Raw genomic sequence first — 15,109 nt, 5'->3', positions numbered from 1 at the left:
ATGAGGATAAGAAAAAACTAAAAAATAGAAAACTTTAACAAAGCAGAGAGGAGAGATCTAGGTTTTGTTCTTGCACATTTCCCCTCCTGCAACTCACCAAGCGACCCATTTTGGATTCCGAAGCGATGAAACGATCAATCGATGAAGTAGTTGGATCGGCGGCGGCCAAATCCCTCGATTCCGGCAATCTCAACAAACCTGTTTTCCTCACCAAGGCCCAGCGCGAGGAACTCGCCCTCAAGCGCCGCCAGGACCAGATCGCCGAGCAGCGCCGCCGCCAGGATCAGCTCCGCCGCGGCGCTTCTGCCGCCTACGATACTGAGAACGGCGAAGACCGTGAACGTGATCGCGAACGGGACCGGGACCGGGACCGGGACCGCGACCGCGACCGCGATAGGGAGAGAGATAGGGACCGCGATCGTGAGCGTGAGCGTGAGCGTGAGCGGGAGAGGGAGAGGGAGAGGCGGGACCGGGAGTCTGAGCGGCGGAACAGAGACCGGGAGCGGGAGGAGGAGACAAAGGCTCGGGAACGTGCGAGGGTTGAGAAGCTGGCGGAGCGGGAGCGAGAGAAGGAGCTTGACGCCATTAAAGAGCAGTACCTTGGATCTAAGAAGCCTAAGAAGAGAGTCATCAAGCCAAGCGAGAAGTTTCGTTTCTCTTTCGACTGGGAGAACACTGAGGACACTTCGAGGGATATGAACACTCTCTACCAAAACCCTCATGAAGCTCAGCTTCTGTTCGGGAGAGGGTTTCGCGCGGGCATGGACAGGCGTGAGCAGAAGAAATTGGCGGCTAAGTACGAGAGAGACATGCGCGATGAGATTCGTCGGAAAGAGGGCGTTGAAGAGAAACCCGAGGAGGCTGCAGCTCAGAGACTGCGTGAACAAGCAGCCGATGCATATGACTCGTTCGACATGAGGGTTGACAGGCACTGGAGCGAGAAGAAGCTCGAGGAGATGACTGAGAGGGATTGGCGGATTTTCAGGGAAGATTTCAACATCTCCTACAAGGGTTCTAAGATTCCTCGTCCCATGAGGAACTGGGCAGAGAGTAAGTTGACCTCTGAGCTGTTGAAGGCCGTGGACAGAGCTGGGTATAAGAAGCCATCTCCTATTCAGATGGCTGCCATACCACTTGGACTGCAGCAGCGTGACGTTATCGGCATTGCAGAGACTGGTTCTGGTAAAACCGCTGCTTTTGTTCTTCCTATGTTAGCTTACATCTCGAGATTACCACCCATGACGGAAGAGAATGAGGCCGAGGGGCCTTATGCTGTGGTTATGGCCCCAACACGCGAGCTTGCGCAGCAGATTGAGGACGAGACTGTGAAGTTTGCTCATTACTTAGGTTTTAGAGTAACCTCTATCGTCGGTGGTCAGTCCATTGAGGAACAAGGGCTGAAGATAACACAAGGATGTGAGATTGTGATTGCCACTCCTGGTCGTCTGATTGATTGCCTTGAGAGGCGTTATGCCGTGTTGAACCAGTGCAACTATGTGGTTCTTGATGAAGCTGACAGAATGATAGATATGGGTTTCGAGCCTCAGGTCGTGGGTGTATTGGATGCAATGCCTTCCAGTAATTTGAAACCCGAGAACGAAGATGAGGAGCTCGACGAAAAGAAGATTTACCGAACTACATATATGTTCAGTGCCACTATGCCTCCTGCGGTTGAGCGGCTTGCTAGGAAGTACTTGAGGAACCCGGTTGTGGTCACCATTGGCACTGCTGGAAAGGCTACTGACTTGATTTCCCAACATGTGATTATGATGAAGGAATCCGAGAAGTTTTTCAGGTTGCAGAGATTGCTTGATGAGCTTGGCGACAAGACGGCCATTGTGTTTGTTAACACTAAGAAAAATGCCGATACTATTTCCAAGAATCTGGACAAGGCAGGGTATCGGGTCACGACCCTGCACGGTGGGAAGTCTCAGGAGCAGAGAGAAATAAGTTTGGAGGGTTTCAGGACAAAGAGATACAATGTTCTTGCTGCGACAGATGTGGTCGGTCGTGGAATTGATATACCTGATGTGGCCCATGTCATCAACTATGATATGCCTAACAATATAGAGATGTACACTCACCGTATCGGACGGACAGGACGTGCTGGCAAGAGCGGTGTTGCGACAACATTCCTGACTCTTCAGGATACCGATGTTTTCTATGATCTCAAGCAGATGCTCGTCCAGAGCAATAGCCCTGTCCCCCCTGAACTCGCAAGGCATGAAGCCTCCAAATTCAAACCGGGAACCGTCCCCGATAGACCCCCGAGGCGCAGTGACACTGTTTTCGTAAATTAAGCCGTCGGAGAGTTAGCTTCCGTTCAGAGTATGGAGTCATTTCTGATCTGAGGTCAGAATCATTATCGATGATTTTAGCTACCCTTTATCTTCTGGATGCTGTTTTCTTTGTTGTAAGGTTATGAACAGTTTTCGGATGAAATTAACATTGTTCAATATCGTATTGCCTTGGTAATCATCTATCTTCCTTTAAATGTCTAGCTCAGTTTATGTTTATGTTTATTTATATTTATATTTATATTTATAATTAAACGATTTGTATACATAAAAGTCAAGATGGCCGAGTTGGTCTAAGGCGCCAGTTTCAGGTACTGGTCCGAAAGGGCATGGGTTCGAATCCCATTCTTGACATTTCATTTTTTCAATATTTTTTTTACCCAATTATGCCCCTGCGGTGGCTCAGCCGCTTCACCACCGCCCCTCTCCTTGCCTTTCTTTAGAAAAAAAAAAAACGTTAAACCATCGTGATTCAAATCCACTTACCACCGTTGACCACAACCTCTCGCCCATGGCTTCCTTCTCTATCTCGTCTCCCACACTTTTTTCTCCCCAGAACGAGCTTCCCCATTCTCTATCTCTCCGGTCGAGCTTTTTCAGCGCCAAATTTGCGCCGAAATCGCTGGTTCCGACACCGAGGATACGACGTGTCGCTTCCGAGTTACTTCTTGTCGCTGCCTCTCACCGTTCCTTCGACGTTGTGGTTGTCGGCGGCGGGATCATCGGGTTGACCATTGCCCGACAGTTCCTTCTCGGGTCGGATCTTTCCGTGGCTGTTGTCGATAAAGCCGTCCCCTGCTCCGGCGCCACCGGTGCCGGTAAACTTCACTGTCTTCTTACTCCCTTTGCTTTCTGATTTGGCTCCGATGTTGTCCGGTTGCTGAGAAGACAGTGAATCAATAACTGAACAAGTGGCTTCAGTAGTGTATATATACTCTGCTTAGCTACTCCCTACCTAGTTCTTAATCGATTTGAAGTCATTGAACAAAGGATTCTGCTGATCGAATTTGGGCAATTGATTTCATTTTACGTGCTATTTCGGAGAAATTGAAATGGCTAGGCTTTATAAGGATGCGCATTTGTCCTTTTTTATTAAATTGAGTGTTCTGGTTTTGGGTCCAGGACAGGGATATATATGGATGACCCACAAGAAACCGGGCACCAGTATATGGGATTTGGCGATGAGGAGTCATGCACTCTGGCAGAAGCTGGTCAGGAGCCTAAGTGATGAAGGGCTTGATCCTGAAGAGACTCTCGGATGGAAAAACACAGGTGTTCAGGCTATTGTCCTTGTTTATACTTTACGCGATGCATCATCTATAGGCTGTTCTAGAGCTCGTTGAAATGCTTCGCGTATGAGCTTCATGTGAGCCTGTCCTGCTAATGACCATGAGTTGATTGTTATGTTAGGCTTTGACCTCATCCAAATCTTTCCCCAGTTTAGCCGAATTCAATCCTTTCCCCTGAAGCTAGGTTCTTGTTCAGAGTGTTGCTTGTAAAAATGTGGCTTAGCTTGCTGTTCTGATCCGCAGGAAGCTTGCTCGTTGGAAGAACCCCTGAAGAGTGTGTTGCTTTGAAAAAGAAGGTTCGCGAGCTATCTGAAGCTGGGTTGAGATCCGAGTATTTGTCTAGCTCTGATTTACTTCTTAAGGAACCTGCCCTTCTTGTGGATAGTGATACTGGAGCTGCGTTTCTTCCCGATGATTCCCAGATAGATGCTCATCGAGCCGTTGTGTTTATCGAGAAGGTTGCAGATTGTCCTGCGTCTTTAACTATTCTTTTGATTCTTTGATGGTTATTTATTCCTCATGTTTCTCAGGGTAATAGAAAGCTAGCATCAGAAGGCAGATACGCAGAGTTCTACCATGAACCAGTTACAGGTTTAATAAGGTTGTACTAAGCTGTTTAGCTCAATCGAAAATTTTCTAAACGTGGCAAGTCAAATGTGCTCGTCTTCGGGTATTGTATGGTATAAATATTTCATATCTAAGTGTTATCGTCTTCTCTATTCAGGCTTGATGGGAATAAACAGGTCTATGGTGTTCAAACATCAAAATCCTCCTTGTATGGTAAGAAGGCTATTATAGTTGCTGCCGGTTGCTGGAGTGGATCTCTGATGCATGAATTGCTGAAAGACTCCAATATCTCGGTGGATGTTCCCGTGAAGCCTCGGAAGGTTGGATTATCATATCTGATTGTTTTATCCTAACACCTTTTTTGGGGGGAAATTATATCTTTCCACCTTTCCAAATCCATAATCAATACGGATTTTCCAACTCTCTATAAATGCATATCATTGTTATGTAGAGCCATAGAGATTTTTTGTAAAAACAAATTATAGGTAATATAATTGTTGAAAAAGGACAAGCGTCTCTTTATTTGATGCTTTGGTTTCTTATAGCATCTCCCGATGTGAAAATTCTGGAGACTGATTTGGTAAGAAATGATCGAACCACCGATTATGTCTTCCTTTTTCTTTCAGGGTCATCTGCTAGTGGTTGAGAATTTTGATTCGTTCCATTTGAACCATGGGCTGATGGAGGCTGGTTATGTGGACCATCAAAGTAGAACTCCGAGTCACCCTTCTTCACTTCTAGGGTCTGATGACGATGACGTAGAGCGAATGTTATCTATTTCTATGACTGCCACAATGGACAACATGGAAAACCTTGTTCTTGGTAAACTCCGATAGGTTCTGCCCCCACAACATATGCAATCCCGTGTTTCCTTGTACAGCTTTCCCGAGTTTTTTCTCATTGCTTTTTTTTTAAACTCATGGTGGGGCCGGAATCATGAAAGAACCAGTAGTATAACCATGATTTTCTTATCCCTTCATTTGGGCATTCGTTACTTTCAGGGAGCAGCCGGGAGTTTGCGGGGTTCAATACCGATGCTGATGATTCTATAATCCGATGCATATGGGATCGTGCAGGAGAGTTCTTCCCCAAGTTGAGAGAAATGCCTCTGGAAGACTTCATCCGTAACAGGAAAGTGAGAGTCGGGTTGCGCCCTTACAGTAAGCTCTCCTTCTTATATCGGATATTATGCTTCGGATCCTGAAAATATCCGGAATTAACAGTTGAACACGATCTAACCTAACCTGTCAACCAAATCGCAGTGCCGGATGGGAAGCCAGTGATAGGAGCTGTGCCTGGATTACCAAATCTGTACTTGGCAGCTGGGCATGAAGGAGGGGGACTTTCCATGGTAAGCAAGATTCATCTTTTACTGTGAAGCAGACAACATAGTAACTTCTGAAAAACAAAAAGACCCGAACTGTGAAAACATTAAAGATTCTTTTGAATGTTTAGGCTCTCGGAACAGCGGAAATGGTTTCCGACATGGTGTTAGGGAATCCATTACACGTCGATAGTTCAGCATTTGCCGTTCACGGCCGCTGCTGCTGAGGGACATGGCCGTACATCATCTCAAAGGATTGAAAGCACTTTTCTTTGTGACATGTTCTAATGTTTTTGCATTGCAGAACCTTCCCTCTTCGATGCCCTTGTCCTTTCTGGAGGAATTTTTTTCCCGGCTTTTCGGGCAAGAAGATCATCGACTCACTTATCATCTCGTAGAAGATAGATTTGATCGATCCCACGTATCAGAACATCGTTCATCCGGCTTGAGGTTAAACATGTTGTGTCCGATTCGTTTCTGGAGTCGTCGTCATCGTTTTCTTCGGAATATTTATATTTAAATTATCCAACTGTATCGTGTTATTATAGTGTGTAATTTTTCATTTTAAAAAATAAAATCAATCAGAAATTTCTGTACCAAACACCAAAATGTATACAGATCATATATTTGAATTTTAATAGATCTATATTAGGAATTTTAATTTCCGGCATATATTACATTATAAAATTACATGAAAACATAGCTGAGGAAACATGTCTCATATGGTTTTTGCCCTAGCGTCTCCTCTGCATTGGTCTCTCTTCCCTGCGAAAACAAATCCAGCCATAGCCAGCGCCTATGGGTGCAAAGATCACAGCTCCGACCACGGCCCCGATTATATCCACCTTGGACGATGAATCCGAACAAGGATCCAAAGGAAATCCGCACAAACCGGCGTTGTTCGCATAAGCCGAAACGTTGGGTTCGCTGAAATTCGGGACAGGACCCGTCAGGTGATTGTTGGCGACCGAGAATCGTGTGAGCCGTTGAAGCCAAGCCAACTGGGGAGGGATCTGACCGGTGAACCGGTTATCATTCAGCATGAGAGTGTCCAAGAACGTTAAACCGGAGAGATTTGTTGGGATTTCACCAGAGAAGAGATTGAAAGAGAGGTCAAGAGAAGCAAGAAATGGGTTGATGGAAATGTCGGGCGGAAGAGTGCCGGAAAGGTTGTTTCGAGAAAGATCGAGAAGTTGCAGGTTGGAGCATTGGTTCATCCCACGAGGAAACTCGCCCTCGAGGCCAAGACCGGAAAGCGCGATCTCCAAGATGTCGTCGTTATCGGGCGTCCAACAGGTTACACCATTGAATGCGCAGATAAAATTCTCAGTCTCGTTGTTGAATACCCAATCGGACAAATGCCCATTTGGATCATGAAGTTGGGATTTTATGCTCATCAAGCAACTTATGTCTGTCTCGCTTGAACTGCTCAGACCGGCAACCAGTAACACCCACATAACAGTGCTCATGATCAATGTCGTAAAAGGTCGGTGTTTGGCCATTGCAGCTACGTGGCAGAGATTTTCAGACGAAAAAGAAACCGAAATCTTTGATAAATAGATGATCAAGAGTGCAAGATCAGCTGAAACAGATAAAGATCTGAGATGGGTGAGTTGAAATTCACCACTTTGGGGATGATGCTCAACTCAGTCAAAGGAAGCAGATTTAGCTGCAAAACAAGAGTAAAAGATCGAAACTTTCGGGCCAAACTGAAGACTTTGACTTTGAAAAATCAAAGTCTTCGGTTTACACTAAGGAGCTCGTTGACCAAGACTTCAGTTTACACCAAACCAAAGTCTCACTTTACACTAAGGATAGCCTGATCTCTTGTTCCCCCACCCCATCGCCTACCATTGTCTACAGAGAACATAAATCAAGCTTTAGGACAAAACAAGTCGAGAAACTTCCATGGAGTTTCAAGCAGTTGTCAACGCACAGAAGAACATGCTATTTTTCCAGATCTATTGACTTTTAAGCAGTCCTACTTCTCCGGATCATATAAAGAATTCAATTTCTTTTGAATAGTCAAAGATATGAAACTGAAAGCAGACAATTCTGAAGTCATTGATAACAAGCACAAAGTCTTTGTTTTAGAAGGGCTTAGTGATAGAAACCATGGAATACATTCAATCTTATAGATGCAAGTAATTTCCTGATATCTTCCCACAGAGTAAATAGAGATCAAAGGTTCACACAATTTATGTGAAGAAGGTACTTTCTATCAACTTCACTGTATTATTCCGGAAAAGAAAAACTTAACATAAATTTGTGATTGTTGCATTAATGATAACAGCTCTCTCTCACAGTTATTCATTGTACACAATACAGCTAAACCTAACACTATCGTAACAATGAAGGGTTCTTCCGGTCCGACAGAAAAGGTACTTGCAATGGCCGGTTCTTGCGTGATCCCGATAGATATATGCAGAGAAAAGACAGTAAAGGGTACCATCTAGATTGCGGTATCGGGTTCCCTGTTGGGTATTTCTGCGGTTGTGGGAGGCCCAGGATGAACAGCTCTTGCAAAGAACCTTCTGAAGGAGCCGAGTTGCTGATCGACATATATGTAGAGAACTTTTATCAAGAATTTTCGTTTCTCTTGGAGCCAGGGAGAGAGAAGAATGGTGAGGGCGAAACCAAAAGAAATTCCAGTGATCATAAACAAACCACGGAACTTGTAAAGGGTAAGAGGGTCGGATGTGTCCATTGCTGTGTAGGCAGGTTGTCTCTGGAACCACCTGTTCTTCATGGCTTCCAAGTTTCCTGTTCTTCTTAGTTTCGCGATTTCCCGTGACACGTTCCAAACTAAAGGAGAACCTTTCTGGAACATCTGAAGTCAATATATAATAACCTTAGTAAATAAGAGAACCGAAAATTTGCCAGCAAGGGGTGAGGATATAGCTATACTTACAAAACCGAAGCCATTGGTGATGATTTCTGTTTGAACCATGTATAAGTCTTTGGGATATTCTCCAAGGGCGACCTGAAGGTATGGAATTTCGTCGACGATAAATGAGACATTTCCATTCCGTATAGCACTCGCGTAGTCATCGAATGCACTGAACTGTCTGTATCTTGGACTCTGGAAGGAAGAACTGTTCAGAACCACGTTTACGATTGGTGAACCGGAGAAGAACCCAACGTAGTTCTGGCTTGACCTTAATCGTATCTGTTGGACCATCATTATTGATGTCAATGTTGCAGCATAGTTTGAAGTCAAAATAAGCACTGCAAAGACCCAAACTAGAACCACAAATCTCGACAAGTGCTTTTGCAGCCTCTCCCCTGTCAAAGCATATCAGTCAGAGAAGGGTTGGGCTTCTTATGACAGGCAAGCAATAAGGCGCATTATCTTTTATCTCATCCCTAATATTTCTCAGCTACATGCCAAGACAAGCAGCAATAACTCTGTTGAAATCTGTTCTAATCACAATGAATCTTTCGGATTCATGAGAAACTATAACTTCCCTATGTTAATCAATATTCACAATTTCAATGTCTAAATTAAAGAATATTATCTGAGGCGGAATGTAAACGAAGGACTTACTGTAAGCATACACAAGGGTAGAGAATCCGAACCAGAGCATTGTTCCAATCTGCTGGAACCACGAGCCCTGGAACTCGGCATTATCAGGCTGTTCTATCAGCCAGACTATAATCCCCGTCAAGACGAAGAAAACTGCAGTAGTCAGCCAAAGGCATGGGGTAAGAGGCCTAAAGAAAATCCACATGCTTTTGTCCTTCACTGCCACCATTCCAAGACCCATATCTGTGAACGTCAACGTAAAATCAACATACATAGATCTGTTATCGGTAATCGTGATGTCCCCAACAGCAGCATCATACTTGTCTTTCTGCAAAAAAAATAAAGGTGCAACAAAAGTTTCAGATTAAAAAGTCACCAATGAAGTTATCTTTCAGAAGTTGATCAATCTTCACAAAGATTATTTTGATTTACCAGTCTTGGAATGATTGAACAGGAATACATGCCACGGAATGCCTAACTCTGCTATTCACGATAAGTTATTTGTTAGTCAGTAAGTATCTCTACCTGGCTATAGACTGCATAAGCAAGATTGTTGTAATTACTTCCATTACGCCAAAGTATGTACTCCACCTCATAGTTGAAAGGGGCAATGGCAGTCTCGAAAACTTCTATACAGTATCCATTGGCCGTAATGACACCTGTTATTGGATCAGTATGTACCTCTACCAGTCTAGGGAACTTATTGCTCGAGGTAACGAGAACCCTGAGCTTTTTTTTGCTTACATCTTCTAGACAACGGCCTTTCGGAACTGTAGAAGATCCTCCAGGCCAGATGATGGTCTCCAGCTCATTGTTAGAAGATAAATGTCTTCTTCTATTGCTGAAACTTCCGGAAGTCCAGAGTCCCACTCTTCTCTCACCCGTTCCTACGATATTTACAATTTCGTATCTTTCCGAGGAAAGCTTTTTATTGATGAATCGAATGTCACCACTCAAACCCTTGAAGTTACTCTGAATGATTTCCTCGAGTAAAGCTGATACGTTTGAAGATGCTCTAGTTTCGGCAACATTGATAACATTAGAACAACGATTACGTGTTGTCAGCCTTGATATCTCTGCTGCACTCGCTAGGCTCCAAGCAATATCGTGCGCCCATATGCCAGAGATGCTCAACCCTTTTATTTCTGCTCCGACATCTTCAACGGGCAACGATCTTCTCCATCTCACGGTGAAGTTGTAAAGATCTTCTGATAATGGAATATAAGACCTGAAACCTACCACCCCACCCATCATCTCCTTCACAAAAGGATCCTTGTACTGGAAACGATTCATGGTTTTCGCGGTGAGGATCCAGGCATAACCTTTTCCCATCATTCCTAACCTCTCTGCACATGGGAAGAGACGAGAGGCGAGATTTTCAGACACATGCACGACAAAAACCCTCGTTCCCAAGTCCTTAAGTTGTCGCAGCTCTTCTGAGAAATAACTCTCCCTAGATGAGACTGCAAATCCAATCTTATGCACAATGTGGATGTCATTCTCTCGAAATTGATCCATCAAGAGTTGCATGCTATCTCTCCAGTCATCATTATCATCCTCATAGACAAGAACAACACTTTTCCAGCCGAAACGACGGATGAAAGCGGAAATGCCCTTCGCCTCGGATGTAGGATCATGCGTGGCTTGAATGAAGTGACTATATTTCTTCAAGAATAACGAGCTAGACACGTGAAGAGAAATCACCGGAACTTTTGCTTCCTCCCCAATCTCTGCCAAAAGCTTTGCTTCGAGCAACGATTGCCCACCAATGATTGCTTCCACTTCTGCATTTTCCAGGAGATCTGCGGCTGTTTCATTCACAGATAAACAAGAATGTCATTGTAAAGCACCACGATTTTGATTTGTTTTTACGCGCAAATGTCAATTAGAAAGGGGAAAGAACCCTAAACCATTAAATGGAAATCATTTTTTTTCTCAAAAACAATAAATCGCCAACAAAAAATTAGCTACAAGCGCATCCAAACAAGAAATCGTATTCAAATTTCACCGAACTCCTCCGAATTCTGAGCAACCAACTCCAGTTTCCGAGCGATCAATCTCATCCAACAAAATAATTGAGAAACTATAAAGAGAGACTCAATCAAATCAAGTACTTCTACAGAAATCAGGATCTCGAAAAAGAAATTCAAAATTGCAAGCACTTCTACAGAGACCTATGTTTCATTTTCAGGTTAGGGTTTTTTTTTTTTTGGTTTGATTTCCGGATAGGGTTTTGATCTGGAGGCCAATTTCTATCTGCGATTCGTTTTCTACTCTATACAGTCTCTACTGATCTGTTTCTTCAGATTTGTTTTTGCCGCGTAGTTGGTTTCTCGTTCCGTTCGTAAGAAAAATATCTTATCAACCCCATATGTTTCTGAAACCAACATTTCTACCCCCAAACATTTTAAAATTACAATAAGACCCTCCAAAGCTTTTGTGACAATTCCTTGGACCTTCTCATCCGTCACTTTAGCCACTTTCAAGTGATTTTGGTGTAGACTTATGTGAATATTACCTCTGATTTTTTCAATTTGTAATCAAATAATAAAATCTTGGTTGAACCACGCAATCTTGTCCGAGCATTATGTTGTCTGTAATAAGAAAACCAGCAAAGAAAGACATACCAGAAGCCAGAGCTTGGAGAGGCTCGCCATGAGAGTCTCTCACTGAAACAGAGACTCTTGTTCTGTAGCCACTGTTAATGCTGTAAAAGTCTAAAAGCGCCATGGAAACAGAGCTTTTGACAATCTTCCCCTCCGTGGAAGCCATGTCAAGAACCAGACCGACTCGAACGTCTTCCTTGCCCGAACCGCCGCCATCTACGCCGTCCTTTTCACGAGCTTCGGACCCAGAAGCCAGCGAGATGAAGATGAAGAGAAGACAAGTGAGAAGAATCCTACACTTGTTCTTCTCCATGACGGGTTCTCGATCGACATGTGGAGAAGTCCGCCATTGATTTATACTGTAACATCTACCATTGTCTGCACTTCGTTGAATATAGGTCGAGAATGTAAGAAAGATTTGTTTTTTGTTTCAAGGAAAGGTTGACTTTGATGCAGTCTTTGCTTCTCTGTCAACGCTTCCCCCAGATAATATATTGAAGATTCTCTTCATCAGCACATGAACTTTGAATGGTCAAATTCAGGAATCTGCAATTAGAAATTGCTGAATGGTGGGAACTGGTCAGCTCCTCTGCTCTTGGCTCTTGGTCCCTGCCATTCAGCGGAACAAACATTGAATACCAAGCGAATGTGAATGCAGTGGAAAGGGAACAAGCTCAATCAGTGTCTCCGAGATGAAACCGATACTTTCCCAGAATCTTGTTGATTCGAGAAGGAGGGGGAAAAACTTGCATTTCTGTGGAGGAAAATTCAACGAAACGAAAAATATCGGCGTAAACTGTGTCCCTCGATCGGACCGCTGCTGATAAACAAGAAGGTTTTCGTCAGTCAAGTTTCGGAATGAAGTTCAGAAATGAACGGGCAGTGTTCAGTGATCAAGAAACGCCGTCGATCAAAGGTCGGAACGGCAAGAACCGAATGACGAGTTCGGATCGAACCGAGTTCGTCCTATTTCTCGGAAGGAAAGGATCTTTATTCCCTTTGTTCGTCGATTCGCAAGGAATCGAATGCAAGAAAGTTGAAATATGAGGAAGAAGACGTGAAATTTGAAAAGAACCAGGCCCGCCCTCATATCATAACGACATAAAGACCAAAATGCCCTCAAACTCTCGAATCCGGAATCGAGAATTCGGACGACGACGTTTCTATAAAGACCTAAGCCTCCCTTTGGTCCGAAAGCTTACCCTGCAACAGAGCTCCAGGAGAGAGAGTTAATAAATACGCACGCATATACATGGATGTATATATATGATTCTGACACCAGAAATCTTTCGGACCAGACAGGTTTTTCCTGAATACATCGTCATGATCAAATCAATCTCTTACTAAAACAACAGACTTGGGCATCTTCTCGACCACGTAGTTCGATCGATTCACCAACAGACAAAACGATACATAATCTCTGATCAAATCAATCTCTTACTAAAACAACAGACTTGGGCCTTCACTGCAAGTGAAATCAATGTGAGAAGCCGAGGATTGTCTGATCTCTTGTTTCCCCCATCTCCTTGCACACTCGACCTAGTATGGCAAGAAAGTCTCTCACGACAATGAAGATTCTAAACGGTTGAGCTTCTTCCTTCGCCGAATCTCCATGGAAGTACTCTGTTATCTCCTTCACTGCAGAAAGCGCAGAACTTTCTTCTGTCTCGATCTTCCTAATCTCCTCTACTGCGGTTTCCAAGAACCGACGCATTGACTCCCTGAATTTCTGCCACTGCCCTTCATTCGATCCATTACCACCCTCACTTACCCGCAGAACCTCGCTTAGATCGTTCATTCCTTGAGAAAGCTTTGAGATGTCGGTTTTCAGGGAAGAGTGGTCAATGGCTGCAGATTTCTTGACATGGGTCAGCTCTGAACTTAGATTCCAGACTACTTGCAATCCAAGTTTCCAGCGTCGAGCTTCATCCTTTTCGTCATTTATGGAAGGATCTAAATCTTTGCCTGTTTCTGCAAGGCGGGTGCCCTCCGATTTTATGATCTCCTGCAGGACGAAATGCAACAGTGTGGTTCTTCCATCTCTACCCTTGACATCGATGAGCTTGAGTAGTGTGTCGAGTTTGAAGGCACGAGCATCACCTCGGCTTGTTCCATCATTCATCTTGTTTCCCGTCTTTAGGACAGCTTCGAGAATTTTCGAGAATATTCTGCTGTTCTGTAGTTCCTCACAAGCAGCCTGCAAAATCCGATAGCTTCGTGAGATGTACAATTTACCAATGCATACAAACTTATACATCCCATGTTGCCTTGGCGTCAGTTTTTACCCGTATAACTTCGAATGACCTTTTCAGGTATTCGATCTCGGAGACAAAATTTGCCACGTAGAGCAATGCCTTAACCCGTCTGAACCCGAGAGGCACATCGAGCACTTCCTTGAGAAATTTTTCGGCTGGGCCAAGTCTGATCAATGAACCATCTTTGTACTCCTTTAACTTCCGCTCCTCTTCTTGATCCGGAGCCATTCTTGATAAACTCTCAAGAAGTTCAATCCCGAGTGCATCAGAATCACCTGATCGGAAAGAAAGGCACGTTTCTGAGAAAATGAAAAACTGACAAGAATCTTCAACTGGGAACTGTAATTTACCATCTGTAAGGGCCTGACAGACATCCTTAGTAGTGAGATTAAGCGCTCTAAGAAGAATAGCGATGTTCTGAGCCTTTTTCGGATCTAAAACTCTGTTTTCTCGATTTAGCATCGGATCATCAGCGCGTAGGATTCTCGGTTTTGCGTTTGAACCCGAAGGGTTCGCAAGAAACAAGGATTCTATCATCTCCTCGTTCAACCTGCCACACAAAAAACATACTTCTTGAATCTCATTGGAAGAGATGCAGACAAGAAACAGTAGCACTCTCTATGTCTCTTACTTGAACGAGCTCGAACCAAGATGATCCCACGCAGTTCTCTGACAAGGATTTGCTCGAACTTTGTCCCAATGCAAAGGTTTCAGCTTCGGCTTTGGTTTCGCTGTTGTTTCAGAAGAAATCGGTGGTAGTTCAGAGAAAGATATCCTTTTCCCAGGCTTTTGGACCACAAAGGGCTGCGATGGCGGGACAAGAGGCGGTGGCTCAGGCACTCTACACGGCGGCTGTGGCGGAGGAGGAGGCGGTGGCCGTCGAGGAGGAGGAGGAGCTAATTCACTTTGTACACTTCTACAAAACTCTGGATTCTCTACAGAAGGATTCGAATTCCTAAAAGATTCGTCCGAGTTGATGACAAAATCTCTTCTGGGTGATGCAGAATTCGAAGACAGCAACACAGACTGCACATTTCGATTGAAGTAGTTCCATTTCGGCGGCGATCCTTCGAGAAACTTTCTGAAAACTCCGTCCGGCGACGTGGAAACAGAAGAATACAGGGAAGAACGCGCATAAGCATCAGGTGTTCTTGTCGTGTCTCTGTCGGGTGATGTAGATGCCGAAGACATCCGAGGAAAGCCCACGTTTTGGTTCCAGAAGCTAAAAATTCTCGAAGACCCGCC

General features: G+C 44.2%; 5 protein-coding genes and 1 non-coding gene across 8 annotated transcripts; 3 read left to right on the top strand and 3 right to left on the bottom strand.

Moving 5' to 3' along the window:
* The first annotated feature begins 23 nt into the window (after positions 1 to 23).
* Positions 24 to 2,461, top strand: LOC104802643 (DEAD-box ATP-dependent RNA helicase 21). The gene has a single exon (XM_010526340.2). It carries the CDS (start codon positions 126 to 128, stop codon positions 2,298 to 2,300), a length of 2,175 nt encoding a protein of 724 aa, XP_010524642.1. The 5' UTR covers positions 24 to 125; the 3' UTR covers positions 2,301 to 2,461.
* Positions 2,462 to 2,570: 109 nt separating this feature from the next.
* Positions 2,571 to 2,651, top strand: TRNAL-CAG. Its single transcript has one exon. It is a non-coding gene; the product is annotated as a tRNA-Leu (tRNA).
* A 63-nt stretch (positions 2,652 to 2,714) lies between these two features.
* On the top strand, positions 2,715 to 6,115 carry LOC104802642 (glycine oxidase). Of its 2 annotated transcripts, none has more exons than XM_010526338.2 (9): positions 2,715 to 3,115; positions 3,420 to 3,569; positions 3,830 to 4,044; positions 4,117 to 4,187; positions 4,311 to 4,473; positions 4,780 to 4,975; positions 5,155 to 5,313; positions 5,416 to 5,504; positions 5,782 to 6,115. In XM_010526338.2, the coding sequence occupies exons 1-9, from the start codon at positions 2,809 to 2,811 to the stop codon at positions 5,995 to 5,997; spliced, it is 1,566 nt and encodes a 521-aa protein (XP_010524640.1). In that variant the 5' UTR covers positions 2,715 to 2,808; the 3' UTR covers positions 5,998 to 6,115. The 2 variants fall into 2 exon arrangements, with proteins under 2 accessions (XP_010524640.1, XP_010524641.1); XM_010526339.2 differs by having other exon boundaries at positions 2,717 to 3,115; positions 5,609 to 5,998.
* Positions 6,116 to 6,211: 96 nt separating this feature from the next.
* Positions 6,212 to 6,979, bottom strand: LOC104803094 (probably inactive leucine-rich repeat receptor-like protein kinase At5g48380). The gene has a single exon (XM_010526971.1). It carries the CDS (start codon positions 6,977 to 6,979, stop codon positions 6,212 to 6,214), a length of 768 nt encoding a protein of 255 aa, XP_010525273.1.
* A 715-nt stretch (positions 6,980 to 7,694) lies between these two features.
* On the bottom strand, positions 7,695 to 12,061 carry LOC104802641 (glutamate receptor 1.3-like). Of its 2 annotated transcripts, none has more exons than XM_010526336.2 (5): positions 11,631 to 12,061; positions 9,529 to 10,811; positions 9,025 to 9,331; positions 8,389 to 8,762; positions 7,695 to 8,307 (listed from the first exon to the last, which is right to left on the bottom strand). In XM_010526336.2, the coding sequence occupies exons 1-5, from the start codon at positions 11,920 to 11,922 to the stop codon at positions 7,930 to 7,932; spliced, it is 2,634 nt and encodes an 877-aa protein (XP_010524638.1). In that variant the 5' UTR covers positions 11,923 to 12,061; the 3' UTR covers positions 7,695 to 7,929. The 2 variants fall into 2 exon arrangements, with proteins under 2 accessions (XP_010524638.1, XP_010524639.1); XM_010526337.1 differs by lacking the exon at positions 11,631 to 12,061 and adding an exon at positions 11,012 to 11,265.
* Positions 12,062 to 12,858: 797 nt separating this feature from the next.
* Positions 12,859 to 15,109, bottom strand: LOC104803093 (formin-like protein 10; the record flags this gene model as incomplete). Its single annotated transcript, XM_010526970.1, has 4 exons — positions 12,859 to 13,806; positions 13,895 to 14,139; positions 14,215 to 14,414; positions 14,496 to 15,109. Coding segments are annotated over 4 exons (1,779 nt in total), but the record flags the coding sequence as incomplete, so codon positions are not given.

The sequence above is a fragment of the Tarenaya hassleriana genome, unplaced genomic scaffold (assembly GCF_000463585.1).
Source record: "Tarenaya hassleriana unplaced genomic scaffold, ASM46358v1 Cleome8, whole genome shotgun sequence".
NCBI classification, from domain to species: Eukaryota; Viridiplantae; Streptophyta; class Magnoliopsida; order Brassicales; family Cleomaceae; genus Tarenaya; species Tarenaya hassleriana.
Note: the sequence above shows the minus strand (reverse complement) of the source record. Positions and strands in the feature narration are given on the sequence as shown.

Coding starts and splice junctions, on each gene's coding strand:
- LOC104802641 (XM_010526336.2), bottom strand. CDS start 11,922: ATGGAGAAGAACAAGTGTAGGATTCTTCTCACTTGTCTTCTCTTCATC. Junction 9,332..9,528: donor CTTATGCAGTCTATAGCCAG/GTAGAGATACTT, acceptor TTTTTTTTGCAG/AAAGACAAGTATGATGCTGC. Junction 8,763..9,024: donor TACCCTTGTGTATGCTTACA/GTAAGTCCTTCG, acceptor ATGCTTTGACAG/GGGAGAGGCTGCAAAAGCAC.
- LOC104803094 (XM_010526971.1), bottom strand. CDS start 6,979: ATGGCCAAACACCGACCTTTTACGACATTGATCATGAGCACTGTTATG.
- LOC104802643 (XM_010526340.2), top strand. CDS start 126: ATGAAACGATCAATCGATGAAGTAGTTGGATCGGCGGCGGCCAAATCC.
- LOC104802642 (XM_010526338.2), top strand. CDS start 2,809: ATGGCTTCCTTCTCTATCTCGTCTCCCACACTTTTTTCTCCCCAGAAC. Junction 4,045..4,116: donor CCGTTGTGTTTATCGAGAAG/GTTGCAGATTGT, acceptor CATGTTTCTCAG/GGTAATAGAAAGCTAGCATC. Junction 4,976..5,154: donor CATGGAAAACCTTGTTCTTG/GTAAACTCCGAT, acceptor CGTTACTTTCAG/GGAGCAGCCGGGAGTTTGCG.